An 18,342-nucleotide genomic window follows, 5' to 3' on the forward strand; every position below is an offset into this window, starting at 1 on the left:
TCGTTAACTATTAGTAAATGGCTGCTGAGAACATGCTAACTAGCTAGTGAGATGTTGTCTAAGTTGAACAATTTAGCTGTCTATCCTATATATCACGTTTAATACGCACAATGAAGACAACAAGAATGCAAACTTCAATCACAAATAGTAACTGACGAATGCTGTTACACTTGATGGTCCAGATGGTTGGAGTTCTGGATGGTTGTTGGATGACCACCCGGTTCCATCAAGACTGAGACGTCAACAAGGAGGTGGTGGAGTGATGATTTGGGCTGGAATATTGGGAAGTGAAATGGTAGGTCCCTTTTTATTATTAAAATGATAAACCAAAGATAATTCATATTCAAATGTTAATTATATTGAAAATAAATAAATACTTTAGGTAAAATCAGATTTGTTGTATAATTTCTAAATAGTAAAAAAAAAAAATATCATTTTAAATAATCAAACAAAACTATTAATTCAATTTCAATTCAGTGCAATTTATTTGTTTAGCGCTTTGTACAATTCACTTTACAGAAGTGTAGAAACAGAAGAGAAAAAAGGAATAAATATAATAATAAGGAGGAAAAATAATAATAAAAATAAGTAAATATTTGCATACGTTTAAAGTTAATATATAACTGTAAATTTTTTATAACTTCTAATTATGTGTTAATTAGAATTATGTAATAAAAACTTAATATTATCATTTTTTTATGAAAATCTCTGAACAATCCTTAAAATGACAATTTATAAATAATAAAATGTGTTAATTTTTTTTATAAACAGCACATTCGAAATCCTATATTTAACAGTCGACTTGTGAATTGTCGGGCCGTATTGATTATTTTTTATCTTTTGTGAGGTTTAATTATTCTTTTTTTTTTTTTTTTTTTAATGCCAATTAAGATGAAACACGTGAGAAACCCAATGCGCACTGATAATAATGCTCTTATGCGCTTGGTAACTTTTATTAGTTATTAACCGCTAGAATTCTGCTTGTCCAAAGAAACCAAAGAAGTAATGCTACTAATATATTATTTGTATTTTTTAGTATTTTTTTTTTAATATCGAATCTGTATGTTTCCAGCTGTGGAAAAGAATGGAAATCACAGCAGTAATTTATTTATTTATTTATTTGTTTGTTTATTTATTTATTTATTTTTGCAATGTTTCAGAAGCTGCACTAAGATGACCGTGGGCTAAATGTCGCATAACAACCCTGCTATCACCTACTGATTGTTCCTATGTGTATAATCAGTAGAATTGAGACTAGACCCTTCTCACGATTCGATTTAAACTACGCATGCGCGCGGTTTTCACGCATAATTCCAAATTAAGAACTTCCGATAGCAGGCAATTAAATCGTCGGACCTCGTTGTCGTGGTAACCATTTCTCCGTAGCATCCAAAATGACGTCCCTGCTGCCCGAGTTACTGTTTGAGACCAGTGGTCAAGCTCCTTCTCCCTCTAAAGATTTCTACTATCTCGCTGTAACAAGAACAGAGGTATCATCATTTATATAGAGAGAAGTGATATAACTGTTAATAACCTGACTGTTATATACTGTATAGGAATTGGTATAGGGAGAGTTTCAGGTGTGAGCTTTACTGTCCTGTGTGTAAACAGTGTGTTAAGCATCTAAATGCAAGGACATTTGTGTTACACTGCTAAACTTTTTCCCAGACGCAGTGCAAAAATGAAAACTTCTGCATAGAATAAAAAGTAGTAAAGTGTAAACACTGAACACAGACAACAGACGTTAGCAGATTGGTACTGTGCTCTAAACTCTGTAAAATCTGTGAACACTGTACGGCATCATAAAGTGACATATTAGAAAATATTGCGCGTGATATTGCACGTACATTATTAATGTAAAAATATTCTTTAAACATTGTAAACTTTGTATGAGGTGAAAAAGCGATGCAGTCGAAGACGTTGTACATACAGCAAAAGTACAGTCTGATATCAGTTCTGTGCGTAAGTCAGAGATTTAATGGAAGTGATACAGATTAAACTGCAGTGCATGGAATTTAGAGAGTTTGTGCTAGCATGGGTGTTATTGCTTAGACAGTTTGATGGCCTGGAAGAAGAACAGGAGTCTGACGCTTTCCTCACACACCTCTTAGTGTAGATGTCCTGGCAGTTTAAAGTCCTTCAAACACCTGAGATGGGAGAAATGCTACAGGGCTTTCTTCACCATGGTGTTGATGTGACAGGACCATGAAAAGTCCCACATGATGTGAACACCTAAATATCAGAAATTGTCCACTCTCTCCACTGGGCTCCCACTGATCATGAGTGGTTGGTACTTCCTTCATGCTAAAGTCCACTATCAACTCCTTCGGCTTGTTGACATTTAGGAGGAGGAGACATGTTTGCCCACACAAACTGTTTGTGGACTGTTTGTCAGAAAGTTGGAGATTCATCGTCATACGGTTCGTCTAAGTCCCAGGACCTCTAACTTCTTCTGTCAAGGTGACTAAGGGCTGTGTAATGAAGGTGTACAATGGTGTCCTTAGTAGAGTGGTTAGGACGGTACGCAAACTGTAGTGGGTCCAGGGTGTCAGGTAGTGAAGAAGTAATGAAGTAGCAGTGGGAACTACTGGTCTACAAGTAGGATTCTGTGGCCTAATTATAAAAAATTAGAGGAAAATATTAGATGGTGAGGCCAATTGTCCTGTGTCAGTTGGCTGTCCTGCCCCACCAGCCTTGGTATCAGGAAAGACGTCCATGTTAATGTGCATTATCAATCTTTTTCCAGATCTCAGACAATAGCTCTGGAAGCATTTCCAGTCTCCTGGGCAGCACATCTGCTGTGCCATTGTGTAGTCCTAGAAGGAGGGATGTTCAAGCTTGTAGCTTGTTAATGACTGATTACAGTTAAGAGCTCTCAAGCCTAGAATCTGATGGAAACTACTGTCCTGGATGATGGTGGAACTGGAGTTTGAATCCCTGCAAACCCCTGTCTCCAGGACTCACTTATCTGACAGAGACACTGCCGATTGTGTAGTGTAAATAAGTTCACTACCACTCCCACCTCTTCTTGGGTATATACTTCATGAGACCCTTATCAGAATCAGAATCAGAATCAGATGCACTTGATACATACATACATACATACATACATACATACATACATACATACATACGTTCATACATACATACATACGTTCATACATACATACATACATACATACATACATACATACATACATACATACATACGTTCATACATACATACATACATACATACATACATACATACATACATACATACATACATACATACATACATACGTTCATACATACATACATACGTTCATACATACATACATACATACATACATACGTTCATACATACATACATACATACATACATACATACATACGTTCATACATACATACATACGTTCATACATACATACATACATACATACATACATACATACATACATACATACGTTCATACATACATACATACATACATACATACATACATATGTTCATACATACATACATACATACATACATACATACATACATACATATCTGGCATGAGAACAGTAAACATTTAAATAGTAAGAATTTACTTAAAAAAAGAGACAGTAATAAGAGATGGAGAATGGATTACAGAATGAATTACAGAACACAGGTAATAATCCCTGTATTATGTATCCTTATGTTACCTGCCCGTTTCTTCACTCTAGCTTTGTACAAGGCCTGAAGGTTGGGCAGGTGAACACCAATGATCCTTTTTGCTGTGCTAACAGTGCACTGCAGTCTTCTGATGTTCTCGCTGACCCAAAACCAAACAGTTATTGAAGAGCACAGAACCGACTCAATAACAGCTGAGTAAAGCTGTGTGATCTGTGCCTGTGGCAGGTTGAATGAACTGTTGCTGGGCCTTTTTCACAATGGAGTCAATTTGAATGTCCCACTTCAGGTTCTATTGTGGTGCTGGTGGTGGTGGTGAAGGTGGTGGTGGCAGTGGGGTGCACCTGTTGCTGGCTTGAGGCAATAGGGCTTACACAACGTCAGCCTTTGAGCAGCATGGGAACTAGAAGTGATTAGTTTGGACATGATGGTTTTGAAACTCCACAATCTGTGTTTTTTGTAGTCTATACTAATTTAATCTGTGTTTTTGTTTGAAGGTAATATGGAGGTGGTGGAAGATTACTCTGCGTGTGAAGAACCTAGCATTGCCTGGAGAAAGGAAACAGAGTCATGAGGACTTTGTAAATGATGCCAGACTACAGCGTAAGATTCAGACCGATTTATAGTAGACAGATTGATGCACAGATTTATACAATAATTATTCATGCTTTAAGAGAAATGATAGATAGCATTAGCATATGCAACAACAGAAATATAAGTGTATGTCAATAACATCAATAACAATGAATGCATGACTACTGTATACATATTTAACTGTATATAATATGGCAAGTAATACTGTAGGCAACACTCTCAATATACCTTTCTTTACTTGTGTAGTGATGTATTATAGGTTTTACATTTCTATAGTTTCATATATCATAGTTTTGTTATATTCTAATAGATAATTATATTATGTTTCAAATTTTGCCTTGTACTACTACTAATAATACTAATTGTTGTTGTTGTTATTCTTATTATTCTTATTCTTCTTCTTCTTCTTATTATTATTATTATTATTATTATTATTATTATTATTATTATTATTATTATTGGTGCAGGAAGTTTGACATTGTCAGTAAACTGGTACTCATACAGCTTCCTCACAGTGTACAGTACAAACTTCTTGGCTACATTTTCGTACCTTTAGTTCGTACCTGGAGCATCTAGATGAGCTATGATTACTGAGCATTATTGCACCTTTTAAAGTCATGATATCTCTCTAAAGGACCAAATATGTCCCTTTAGTTTAGATAATGTGTGTGTTGTTTCATTTAGAACAAGTTGGTGTGGTGTTTGGAACACAGATCCTGGAGTACATACTTAACCTGTGTGAAGGGAAGTTTGATTATCTGGAGCGTTTGTCTGATAAAATTCTACTGCGTGTTCTTTCCTGTCTGAGCTACAAGGACATTTGCCAGCTCAGCCAGACCTCACACCGTTTCAATAAGGTCAAAGCACCAAACACAATAGGGTTCTACTTAGTGACCATGGGAGAAAATGAGCTATTTTATGTTTAATAGAACAAACCCAAACACAGTTATTTATGTCCACATAGTGTTTTTGATTTCAAGGCTGCATCCTACAACAGCTATCCCAGTCAGGTTAAAGCTCAAATGTTTGTCTCCTAAGTTCTTTACTAGAACAAATGTTAGAACCAAATGTTTTAACTCTTTATCCTAATCTGTAGAATTCATGTCTAGTCATTCATGCCTTCAAACCCAAACCCAAAGCTCCTTTGTTGTTAGTTTCATACAATGACTTGTGTGGCAATAAATTTTGTCTGTGTGTATCCAGCTGTGTGAGTCTAAAGAATTATGGGAACAGGCAATTCGGGACAGTGGTCATGAGCTCACACCTGAAGTAGAGATGATGGCCAACTTCTGTGGCTGGAGAAAGATCTACACCAGTCTCTATCTTACACCAGTCCAGCTTAGCACCGAAGAAGACGAAGAAGACGAAGAAGACGAAGAAGAGGAAGCTGAGCTACATTAATCCCTTTAATACTTTGCTCCTAAGTACAGATGTCTTAAGAACATGTAATTACATGAATGAACAAAAACTTTAAATTCAGGAAATATGGATGATTTATATCAGAATTAATTTTAATATTTATAAACAAACAAATGAATAAATAAAAAAAAACAAAATAAAATATAAACTTACAAATTGTTGTCTTCTTTTTGTTCATTTATATTTGTGTGCATCAAGTTTTTATTATTAAAATAATATAAAAAAAATTATTAAAAAAATAAAAGACTTTTATAAAAAATATTAATAATGTATAGAATAATTCATATTCAAATGTTAATTATATTGAAAATAAATAAATACTGTAGGTAAGATCAGATTTGTTGTCTATAAATAGTAAAAAATATAATTCTAAATATGGTAACAAAAGTATTACATTTTTGCATAACTTTTTTTTAACTCTAAACTTATTAGAACTTCTAATTATGTATTAATTAAAATTATGAAGCAAAAAGTTTTTTTTAATGAAAATCTCTAAACAACCCTTTAAAATCTCTCAACTGGCTTCTGGATCGGTTGCAGGGATTTGTTGAGTTCGCATGTCTCACCTGTTGTTAGTGTTGTGTGTGCTTGGGATTTTCAGGAATCAGCAGCTCCTTCACTCCTGCAACTGTGGTGGGTGAAACAGGTTTGCGCTACTGTACTCATTTGCGTTTGTTCTACCTGCCCCTGCTGCCCCTTCTGGCACACCGCTGAACTGGCCTAGTGGAACACCACTACAGAGATAAAGGATTTAATGACTTCTGGAAACATACCAGAGGTTTGGTAGCTGTCTAGAGGTTTGTAAATGCAAATGCATACATTTACAGCTGTATAATAAAGCTGCTAAAATACTGCAAAAGGAATTTAAAAATAACTTTAATAACTGTATGTGTGTGTGTGTGTGTGTGTGCGTGTGTGTGTGTGTGCGCACACAGATTACCACCATGTAATAACACAATGCCCGAGTAAAAAGACAATCACCTTCAGGTGACTCATGGTGATGTGTTTTTGTGGCCTTTTTAAGCACTCTTTGGTGTTTCATTCGTACATGCTGACCCTTTTGGCACATCACATGATCCATGTAAAATGGGAAAGTTTAACACGTCTCATGTTAAGCCCGTCAGACAAAATCCTTATGGCCTCCAACAAGCCAGATTCCACCCCTCCTCATCCTCTATATCCAGCACCAACCAGGTCAGGAATATCCCCCATTCCCAGCATATTAGATGATTGCAGTACTTGGGAGTGACTGGGAGGGTTATGGCCTGGACTTTGACTGGTCGTGTTATGGCCCGCGACATTCTAGATCCAAATTTATGCTGAGAATTAGGTAAGGACTCCCAGCGTGAACCCATTAGGAAGGGCTCTGTCACAGCACCCGCTAAGTCACGGCCGACACACATGGCAGCAGTGGACTCAAACTCCCAGCAACCACGCGCACTCATGTGCTCACACTCTCTGGACTTTTAATGAGAAACATTTCTGTGCTTTTTACTCACCCTATTAATGCTGGGAAAGATCATCAAGCACATGAATTTTCACCACCATTCGGAGAAATTATGCAAGATCTACAGAGAGGATGTTTGTGGAGTCAGAAGGAATGTACATGATCTGTAAGTGGTCCATAAAGACCAACACATACATCGAATAAAGCAAATAAAACACACAGGAAAATAAAAGCAGATCATTTCACATGATAAAAGTATGTCCTGATTACTGATTGCAAAATATATTGTTCAGAAGGTGTAATGCAGATTATTTACTGTGTGAGATTACAATGATCTTGGAAAATAGAAAATCACCCTGAATGTTAACAGACATTTGAACAGTGTGTATTAAAGATTACAGAAATAAATCATGTTGACATTCTGTATTACAGCAAATATTGATATAATCAGCAAACAGCAGTTTTTCGTGGTGTAGAATTACTTTTTATGTGAACGTATTTTAAAATTATCTTTAATATTATAATCCAAAAGCTTTGAGACAAGAGTGGGAAGCTGTTTTGGGGACTTTATCTCTTGACTTAATGACGATGACTCCAGGTTTTGATGGACAGAATTCTCCTTGTTTGTCCTATTTTTGGCTCGAGACTCTGAATCGCTGCGTTGAGACTTCTTGTCTGGAGTCAGTACAGGGCCTCGAACAATCAGCGGAGCTTTACCTTCATCCAGGTTGTCTTGATAATGTGAAGGTGTGTATTTGGTTGCAGCACGTGCCGCGTCCTCAGGATCTGTAATATGTGTGTGGTGAGTAGTTTTATACTTTCTGGGTAAAGAGGAGCTTCTCCTGGGTGTTGAGCCCCTTTCCATGGTTCTTCCTCTAGGATGGTCAGCTTTGTGTCCCAGTAACTTTTGTTTCATCTCAAAGCTTTCGCTTGAGGATCCCACCAGCTTTACAACATCACCACTGTTTATGATCACAACACCCGAGTGCTGATTACGTCGGATTCTCTCAAGGATCTGTTCCCGTTCAGCATGGTCATAATTCTTCAGATGGATTACCTGAGTGCGCAATGCGAAACTAATCTCCTTGATGATGTTGATAAGATCTGCTTTTGCTTTCTCGCTGTTCTTTCCCCAAAACTTGACTGTTGTTAACCCATCGTTATCTCTTAGGGAAATCTCTGTACCGTAGTTCTTCTCAATCATCTTAACATCATTCTGTCTTTGGGTGAGTATAAAGCTTATGATATCTGTGTCCTCCTGAAAGCTTGCCATTCCTTCACTGGAGGATGAGGGGCTACTGTGAGAGGAGCTGGCCCAAGTATCACCGCTGGAACTTGGACGCCGCCTAAGTGATCCACCTGAGGCTGAGTCTTTATAAAATGTGTTGTGTTGCATGGTGTCTGCTGTATGACCAGTACCTACATTAGAGGAGTAGTAAATGCTCTGAGGGAATCCACCTGAGGCTGAATCTCTATTTAATGGAGATGTGTGTTGTAGCAGGGTGACACGAGATGCATCATTCGCTGATATTGATGATGCACCATCAGCATGGAGGCTCCGTCTATGAACAAACGGTTCATTCCTGTCCAGCCTTTCATATTTTTGATCAACAGCATCCACTGGACTGCTTGCATTTCTTTCAGTGTAAGATAAATGACTGCTTTGATGACTCCTGGGTGATCCACCAGACCCCGAAAATCTATATGTAGATGATAATGGAGTACTTTCAAGTAACTGAGTTTGACCTACAGCATCCATTTTATCCATGTTCCTCAATATAGACCTGGATTCAAATCTGGGATCCAAACTATTACACTCCAGGTCATACCCCAAAGAAGAGCCATTGTGAAGAGCTGAGGGTGAACTACTATAATGATGCTCCTGCCCCTGAAGCTGTACGAGTTGATTTCGTATGAGCTTTAGTTTCAAGAATGAGCCCTTCAACTGGAGACGACCTGGAATACGTTCTGTTACTGTAAAGTCATAAGATTTAATGAGACGCAAGACAGGTTCTTGCTTTGGGAACATACTCAAATCCAACGTGGCCTCGACTTGCATGTCCACCTGAAACAGCAGACAGAACTTTAGACAAAGATGGGATTTATTATTTATTAATATCAGTTTAAGGAAATCTGTGATTCTAGGTACTGAACTGTGTATTTATGTGAAAGAAAACCTGTTTCACCTCAGACAAAAGAGCTTCCTTTACACGTATTGGATAAAATCTGTTGTGTACGTCCAAGATATGAGTACACTCCAAGACTCCAGGAACTATCAACAAAAGAAGACATGCTGGTAAGCCAAAGGTTTTAGACACTGCTCTCTCAACAGTGGACCTTACAGTGAGTGTGTATCCATACCTTTAGCTGATTCAAAAATGACATAAGCCTGGCCTGGAGTAGACGTTGGATAAATCACTGCTAGCACATCACCACCACTATTCCTCCTCTTCAGGAAGTGTATCTTTAACTGATCTACCATCCGGTCCTGTGGAGGAACCTGTGGAACTCCACGCACCTCGATAACCATCGGCTCCATGATGACGTCAACGCTATGGAATATTTCAGAAGTGTGGACTATTACAAACAATTCTGTGTTTAATACAAACCCGAAGTGGTTTGTTATACTTTAATAATTCATCACAAGAGATTTAACAACACGCCTCGATTAAACAAATAGGTTTGTTTAGACAAAAAGATCGAGATTGTTTTTCAAGACCGATTTTAATCAATAATTCTGTTCCTTAATGTTTTCTTGAAGCCAACATTCCAGGTGAGTCAATCAAAATGAATCGCTCGGTTCGAAAGAATCGATTCAGGAAGTGATTCGTTATGGGCAGGAGACAAAAAACGCTTATCGAAAACACCAACGTCGTCCTAAAATAGTGAAATAAACTTAACAGTTCGATTAAAAAAAAGGAAGTCAGACAAAGTGGGTGGTTTTAAAAGCAATAAAGTACAAAAAAACGTACTTGAATTGCGCTGTGTGGTGAAACGCGTGTTGCCTGCAAAGACATCCAGGAGACGAACAAAAAAGTAACAACAACAAAAAAAAATCCCCTTTTTACTGAATAGAAAGCAAAAGTAATAACCTGAGACCTACGTCACGTGTTGTAGTGTATTTCGCACAAGGACCAAATCACGTCGCTTCCTGTTTTGAGCTTATTGGAAAGGACCCGGTAGCTTAGATACAGCGCCTAGCAACGGCTCTTAGGTGTCTATTTAAGCGCCTGTTTATTTGTTGTTGTTTGTTTTCTTACTTTTGTTTTTTTTTATTAACTTATTTGAATAAAATGAAACAAATAGAAGTTCTATAATGTTTAACTTACTTACTGTGAACGTCCCAAGACATTTAAACGTAATTTTTTTTTTTAATTATGTAGTTTCACACAACTAATACTGAAAATATTTGTATAATTATTGCATCCATGGTTTTAATAAATGACTCATAAAAGGTTTATTACACGTGTTTATGAACAAACACACAAAACAGCAGATTTTATATCACACCAGGATACAACGACACATCACAAAACCCAATGAATAATAGAATTATAACAAAATTAGGGCATGGAAAACTATGAGGAAAATGACAACCTGTAAAAATCTATTTAAAATTAAGTTTAATGAAATTCATTAAAAAAATAAATAAAATAAATAAATACAAAATAAATAAAATAAAAATAAGGAATAAAACATTAGAACACACAAAAAATAAATGAGCAAACTGGTCTGTGCATCCAAAGCCGTGATAGTGATCCCTTGTGTGTGGGACTTGTGCATGGGTTTTCCACATTTTGTCCCTGTTTGTTTCCCACATTATTTCCTTCTCAGCTGTTCCCTTGTGTCGGATTGGTGTCTGGTTTGTGTTTTGGAGTGTAGAAGATACTGAAAGATTCTACAGGTTAGTAGTGTTTCATCTTCCTGGTGAATTTTGCAAAAGTGTGTATAGAAAAAGATTAAATGAACAATGCATTTTGTCATGTGCTGTTATAGGAAAATAATCATAACCCTGTGTGACATGGAAGGAAGTTACCAAGTTATTTTGTTTTCTTCTTATACCATAGTTATAGTACATCATACCATAGTATAATTAAATACATCATGCTTTTTCAGTGTTGCTAATGTTAGGTATAAACCGTTAGAAAGACCAAATCACAGATGGTGTTTATGGTGAAACCAGAAGGAGAAAAATCCTTGTTCTGTTACAAACACTGTCACTGCAGAAAACTTCAGCATTTATCTTTTTTCTCTAGATTATTTAGAGCCAAACTAAGCAGCTGTACAATTTTTACTAGTAAAAAACGGTCACACGTGTATCAGTAAATTTAAAGTCAGACAGAAAAATTATTTCATACCCTTGTTTTTTTTTGCTACAGCTGCCATGGTTACATGACGTTTCCAAAACGTTTTGCAGCCGTCAAGCCGAAGCTGATGAAAATCTTCAGAAATAGGTCATTTTTACAGAATTACTGTAACACCAATTTTATGCCACTTGAAAATATTTTTCTTCTAATCTCATGAGAAAAATAGCTTGTGATCTCACAATAGTACAAAGAACTCGTGACCGTTGTGGATGTCTGTAGTTTTCCCTCTGTGTCTGAGATGAAGAGGCTCAGTGATGTTTTTCTTTACAGGGTTAGTTTTAAGTATTAACACTGGCATAAAATAAAGATAAAATAAAATAAATAAAGAATCTAACTGTATTTTTATGTATGTAGACAAAAAAAACCCCAAAAAGGCACAAACTGTAGGAAAAAAAGTTTATTGAATTCATAACTCTGGACATCTCTAAAGTGGAGGAAAAAAAATAAATCAAAAGATAAAAAAAAAAAAAAAAGCCACCAAGAGAAACAATAATTATGATTTTCATCAATGCATTCGATTAGTCTCGATCCTGCAGTCACATGCCTTTCTATGGAACCAGAGATGCACAGTTAAGATCAGGGAAGGGAAACTATAAAACACATTTCCAAAAATGTGGACAATTGAATAAATAATGACAGAAGGAACGCTGGCAGGAAAACGTGGATACGGAGGGCACACTGAACTGACGGAGGCAGAGGCGGTTGTGTTAGCTGAAATTTATATTAGAATTTTAATTTCTATGAAATAAGCCAATAAGAAAACTCAGTAGTGTTGATTGAACAGCTTGATCGAACAGTCTCTGCCTCTGTAGAAGGGATGTACGGAGGATGACGACCTGTTCCAGACATTTACATGGATGAACGGTGAGTTGCACTGCCATTGTGACCACATGACCACTCAGGGTTCATCCATCAATTAGATAACTTCTGTTGACAGGTTAAGTTTAAGGAAGGGACTTTTTTTTTTTTTTTTAACAAAGAATACCCGAATGACAGCATGGTATCCCACGCTGACTGCATGTGTGTGTGTGTTAACAGTAAACGTTTATCCAAAGTGTGTGCATTCTATAATTCCCGCTCTTGATACTGAAACATTTCTCTTAAACAAACCTAAGATTAAACAATGCGGTCTCTTGGTGAAGAGCGAGGAGGAGTAAAGACAGATGCTCTCCCTCGTCTCTCCGACACTCCCTTCCCTTCTTTCCGTGATTTAGCGGATGGCTTTGACAGGGCTCTTGAAGCTGGAGGCTGCCTGCAGCTGCAGCTGGTACGCCATTGGGTGGATCTTGAAACCATAGAGCCTGCATTAGACAGAAAGCAAAACAAGGCCGTGTTTACAAGGAGAGCAAAGTCTGCGTCGGAAAATATGGGATAAGTCAATATGCAACAAAGGGTTGTTTGTTCAGCTAAGTGTCTCTAAACAAATACTCCTGCATCTTTTATCATCTCTTCCACACTCAAGCACTGGCTTAGATTTAAACAAACAAAAAAATCTGCTGTGTGTCTCGACGACGTTACTTAGGATGTTTAAACCGTGCACGACGTATACTCTATAATCTGAATCACTAGCACTGAGCTACAGCAATCCTCAAAGTTAAAAAGTTTTAAATGGCCTTGATGACAAACAATCAAGAGAAGTGACTAAATTTAAATTAGCCAACATTGCGAAGAGTCTCGTGTCTTGTGATCTTTAGCTGTTCGATTACAACGTGTCCTCCCTTTTAACAGTAATCAGACTGTCTGAAATGCTAAAACATTATTTGTGACTCCTGCCTTGGAGCTCAGGAGATCTGAACCGCATCACAGAGGAAAGGAAAAGCATAAAAGGACACAAACCTGGGCACAAACTGGTTGGCAGGCCTTTTTGGCCGGTACTCAGGGTGCACCATGAAGAGCATGTGAGGGAACCCGGTTCCAAAATAAGCTCCGTCGGTGTGGTGGTGACGGGACGACTTCGGCGTGTACACATCCATACATTTAGGACAGTAGAGCTTCACCATGGCCTCACCTGGGATATCAGACAGCCCTACAGACACAGGAATGTACGTACGTTTACACAAAAGAACATTAAAACACACATAAAACACACAAAGCCTCTATTTTCTTATGTTAACATGGTAATATCTATGATCTGTTTATGATCCCAGTGGGATAGGTTTAATCCTTTAAGCTCACTGGTCAGAAGATTGATAATAAATAACTGTTCACACCACTCATGACACACATGCTTTAAAGAACACATTCTTTATCACCATAATCTTTTTCCCCTTCATCAATCTCGAAAGTTATGTCTCAACAACAAATCCGTGTAGCATGAAAGCTTTTTTTTTGTAGTGCATTAACAACTTAAACCACACTTATGTCGGTGAGAGCACCTGAGCAACAAACACCAGACTTGTATCGTCTCTTTGTTTGTTTAATTCTGTCATTCGTTGTGTGACCTACAGTGAAATCCTAGCGGTTGCTGACCACACGCTCGGGTTGTTACGATAACAACGAAAGCAAACATCACTACAGCGTGGATGCAAATTAGATTTGGATAAATCACAGATGGACAAATCACAAACCTGGGAACCAAGTATCTGCACTCTGCATTCTTTAAAAGTTTGTTTATTAAGATATCAGTCAAAGGATATTTTACTCTCTCATTCTAAAACAACAAGAAAAAAACCAGACATGCTAAAAACTTGCAGTAACACAATGAGGGTAAATGTAAATGCTACTTGTTCTGAATCTGCTGGATCCCTAGCTGTATGCAGACATGATTTTTCTCAATATGTGGAACATGCAGGTACAATATGTGCAAACGATTTCCTCTTATCAAGCTGTATATGAACAGATTTATTCCTAAAACATTCCCACAGGCATTTATACAAATAAAACATGAAAATCCTGTGACTTCAGAAAACGTTACGTGAGGTAACATTATGTACATTTATGCACAAGAACACCAACTAAACCCTAGACGATTTTGGCTTAACAGCTGACGTGCATTACTGCACTTTTCGATCTGGAATACAGCATTTAGCAGATTCTCGTATACAGAACGACGGATAGATGAACGACACAAACACATCCTCATGATAGCTCATCAGGGCAGGGACTAAAAGTACCATCAAGAACACTGAGTAACAAGCCAATGGGAGAAAGTTTGTCTGAAGATCGGTATGATGATATTTCTTCTTCTTCAGGTTTTTCTTCTGGATAAGATCTGAAAACAACTGTTAACTCAGGACTCACCAATTGGCAGCATAGGCTGGTTCTCACAGTACACACGAGGGCAATAGCCAAAGTCGCCCTGCTGATATTTCTCCAGCTACAAAACAAAAAAAAAAAACAGACTGTATAACAATCACCTCTCAGACATTCTAACAATATACAGTACCTTAAACTGATTAGTATCCTACTCATTCTTCAGTTAAGCCTATTATTATGTCTATAAGAGTCTATTAATAACTACATCAAAAGGGATTCTGTACCATCTGAGCAATGCCACGGTTGGTGAGGATGTAGCGCGCGTGAATCAGGCCGTACAGCATCTCAGCCGCCTGTTCGATCAGATCGCTCTGATTCGGATTGTCTTCCAGCTCCTCATCTGGAAGAACATGGTGAGAAATTTTGTTTACTGTTAACGCCACAAAAGAAGAAAAAGCGTTCTGAATATGGCCATGCTTTAAAATATCTGAACCTATCACTACTCTTTAAATACTTCAATAATCTACAGCTGACCGATACGTACATGTGACCGTGCAAATAAACTACACTCGATCACAAGCACATACGCCTAACTGTCATTCCCTCACCATCCTCTCTTTCTCTCTCCAAGTTAATAAGATAAAAATAGCTTTTTATTTACTGAGAAACAAAAAAAAAAGTTCTCAATCACTAAGACTGTTCCATGTTGTAAAAAGGACAGCTTTTACATTTGATATTTTTACAAATCTGACACTGCAGACACCTTCTGGAAACGTTTCCTAAGTGTCTCCATGCAAATAAACACACAAAACATGAGATTATGTCTATATGGATTAGCTGCTACTATAGAAAGTGTGTTAATACTAATTCAGAGTTTTAACTTCCTCTGGGATCAATAAAATGTCTAATAGTGGAATTTTATGCTATTATGGAAAACTTAATCATCTAGTAAACAATCAAAATCATGAATTAAACAGTGTTATGGAGAATAAAAAAAAAAAATAAGAATGATGTTAATGCTTTAATTAGTTTTTTTTTCTTAGATTTCCCATAAAAAATCTGCCTTAATATTTAGAAATTATTCTGCTGAATTTGGCTTTCCTAATGATGAAGAAGCCCTTGCACAGACAGAGTTAATGGGCCTTAAAAGAACTGCTGATCTGTTCTGACCCGGTTCCAGATCCAGAATCATGTCCAGGGCTTGTCTGTAGTGAGGAACCTGCTCGTTTAGTCCAGTCAGGTTAAATTTATCCTGGATGTAATCCTCATCCACCTGGAGGCACAGTGAACAAAGATAAGCGCTAATTCGTTAACATAAAAATAACTAAATAAATAAACAAACAGGAGGATTTACAGAGGAACGGAAAGAAAGTACAGATGTGAAATACAAACCTCACAGAAGAACTCATTCCCACGTAGACCACAAAACCAAGAAATCCACGAAACTTCCTCTGAACTGCTCATTTTGAGGAAACTATAAGAAAGGAAAAGGAACATTAATAGTAATAAAGTCGTGTGGTGCTTTACATAGACTGGAGTAGTCGTTATTCATGCCTTATATAGTGCACTTACATAAGAACACACGCGCGCGCGCACGCAAACACATACATACATACACACAAATACACATGCACATACACACACAAACACACACACACACACACACACAAACACCTAATGAACATAGAGTAATGTATTATGGAGCCTGTATTAACGCTGTATTAACGCTCACCCTCTCAGTCGGTTCATTCAGTAGTAAATTAGCATCAATGCTAATTACAGCTAGTCAGATTTACAGATGTAAAATAACCGGTTTAGATCAAAAACAAACCGTGCAATCAAACTGCAAGCGTTTGTGTAATTAAAGCACCCGAACCTGTGACTAAACACATGAAGTGTTAATGTAACACAATCCTGCGTCCTCTCTCTCTCTCTCTCTCTGAGGGATCAAATCAACATGGCGGCGGTTACAAGCGCTCAGTAGGCCGCAAAGAGAGAGAGAGACAAACCGCGAGCCTCACACACACTCACACACTCTCACACACTCACACACGCCAAAACACACAATCACGTCACTACATGCGTGTAAAACATGTATTTGTAGATATAAAAGCGGATCACTGCGACTCTCACCTCCCGGTTCTGTGCTCAACTGCAGCAATACAAGCGCTCTCACGCTGATTGGCGTGTGACGTCTTAAGCAGCGTGATGACGCACACATCTGACGCACAAGGCGCCTGGGAAATGGAGTTTTTAGCAGTGAAGAGGGAAAAGGAAAAAATAACTAAATAATAAAATCAGTCATAGAGGTTCAGGAGAAAAAATAAACAAATAAATAAAAACAGCCGTACAGGTTCAGGAGAATAAATAAATAAATAAATAAAAACAGCCATACAGGTTCAGGAGAAAAAATAAATAAATAAATAAAAACAGCCATACAGGTTCAGGAGTAAATAAATGAATAAATAAATAAATAAATAAATAAAAACAGCCATACAGGTTCAGGAGAAAAAATAAATAAGTAAATAAAAACAGCCATACAGGTTCAGGAGAAATAAATAAATAAATAAATAAAAACAGCCATACAGGTTCAGGAGAAAAATAAATAAATAAATAAAAACAGCCATACAGGTTCAGGAGTAAATAAATAAATAAATAAAAACAGCCATACAGGTTCAGGAGAAAAATAAATAAATGAATAAATAAATAAATAAATAAATAAATAAATAAATAAATAAATAAATAAAAACAGCCATACAGGTTCAGGAGTAAATAAATAAATAAATAAAAACAGCCATACAGGTTCAGGAGTAAATAAATAAATAAATAAAAACAGCCATACAGGTTCAGGAGTAAATAAATAAATAAATAAAAACAGCCATACAGGTTCAGGAGAAAAATAAATAAATGAATAAATAAATAAATAAATAAATAAATAAATAAATAAAAACAGCCATACAGGTACAGGAGAAAATAAATGAATGAATAAATGAATGAATGAATGAATGAATAAATAAATAAATAAATAAATAAATAAATAAATAAATAAATAAATAAAAACAGCCATACAGGTTCAGGAGAAAAAATAAACAAATAAATAAAAACAGCCGTACAGGTTCAGGAGAATAAATAAATAAATAAATAAAAACAGCCATACAGGTTCAGGAGAAAAAATAAATAAATAAATAAAAACAGCCATACAGGTTCAGGAGAAAAAATAAATAAATAAATAAAAACAGCCATACAGGTTCAGGAGAAAAATAAATAAATAAATAAAAACAGCCATAGAGGTTCAGGAGTAAATAAATGAATAAATAAATAAATAAATAAATAAATAAAAAAAGACATACAGTTTCAGGAGAAAAAATAAATAAGTAAATAAAAACAGCCATACAGGTTCAGGAGAAATAAATAAATAAATAAATAAAAACAGCCATACAGGTTCAGGAGAAAAATAAATAAATAAATAAAAACAGCCATACAGGTTCAGGAGTAAATAAATAAATAAATAAAAACAGCCATACAGGTTCAGGAGTAAATAAATAAATAAATAAAAACAGCCATACAGGTTCAGGAGAAAAATAAATAAATGAATAAATAAATAAATAAATAAACAAACAAATAAATAAATAAATAAATAAATAAATAAAAACAGCCATACAGGTACAGGAGAAAATAAAT

The 18,342-nt window shown here is 36.4% G+C and overlaps 3 protein-coding genes across 4 annotated transcripts; 1 reads left to right on the forward strand and 2 right to left on the reverse strand.

The window, feature by feature from the left end:
• The first annotated feature begins 1,394 nt into the window (after positions 1-1,394).
• Positions 1,395-5,634, forward strand: LOC132842146 (F-box only protein 36-like). Its single transcript, XM_060864811.1, has 4 exons — positions 1,395-1,490; positions 4,137-4,242; positions 4,918-5,090; positions 5,437-5,634. Exons 1-4 carry the CDS (start codon positions 1,395-1,397, stop codon positions 5,632-5,634), a joined length of 573 nt encoding a protein of 190 aa, XP_060720794.1.
• Positions 5,635-6,512: 878 nt separating this feature from the next.
• On the reverse strand, positions 6,513-10,228 carry si:dkey-154b15.1 (uncharacterized). Of its 2 annotated transcripts, XM_060865582.1 has the most exons (4): positions 10,072-10,228; positions 9,461-9,651; positions 9,286-9,371; positions 6,513-9,164 (listed from the first exon to the last, which is right to left on the reverse strand). In XM_060865582.1, exons 2-4 carry the CDS (start codon positions 9,636-9,638, stop codon positions 7,578-7,580), a joined length of 1,851 nt encoding a protein of 616 aa, XP_060721565.1. In that variant the 5' UTR covers positions 9,639-9,651; positions 10,072-10,228; the 3' UTR covers positions 6,513-7,577. The 2 variants fall into 2 exon arrangements, with proteins under 2 accessions (XP_060721565.1, XP_060721566.1); XM_060865583.1 differs by lacking the exons at positions 9,286-9,371; positions 9,461-9,651 and having other exon boundaries at positions 10,072-10,220.
• Positions 10,229-11,848: 1,620 nt separating this feature from the next.
• csnk2b (casein kinase 2, beta polypeptide) lies at positions 11,849-16,868 on the reverse strand. Its single transcript, XM_060865584.1, has 7 exons — positions 16,795-16,868; positions 16,054-16,135; positions 15,832-15,934; positions 14,946-15,061; positions 14,707-14,782; positions 13,303-13,492; positions 11,849-12,767 (listed from the first exon to the last, which is right to left on the reverse strand). The coding sequence occupies exons 2-7, from the start codon at positions 16,123-16,125 to the stop codon at positions 12,677-12,679; spliced, it is 648 nt and encodes a 215-aa protein (XP_060721567.1). The 5' UTR covers positions 16,126-16,135; positions 16,795-16,868; the 3' UTR covers positions 11,849-12,676.
• Between the last annotated feature and the right edge of the window lie 1,474 nt (positions 16,869-18,342).

Source organism: Tachysurus vachellii, chromosome 3 (genome assembly GCF_030014155.1).
Source record: "Tachysurus vachellii isolate PV-2020 chromosome 3, HZAU_Pvac_v1, whole genome shotgun sequence".
NCBI lineage: Eukaryota > Metazoa > Chordata > Actinopteri > Siluriformes > Bagridae > Tachysurus > Tachysurus vachellii.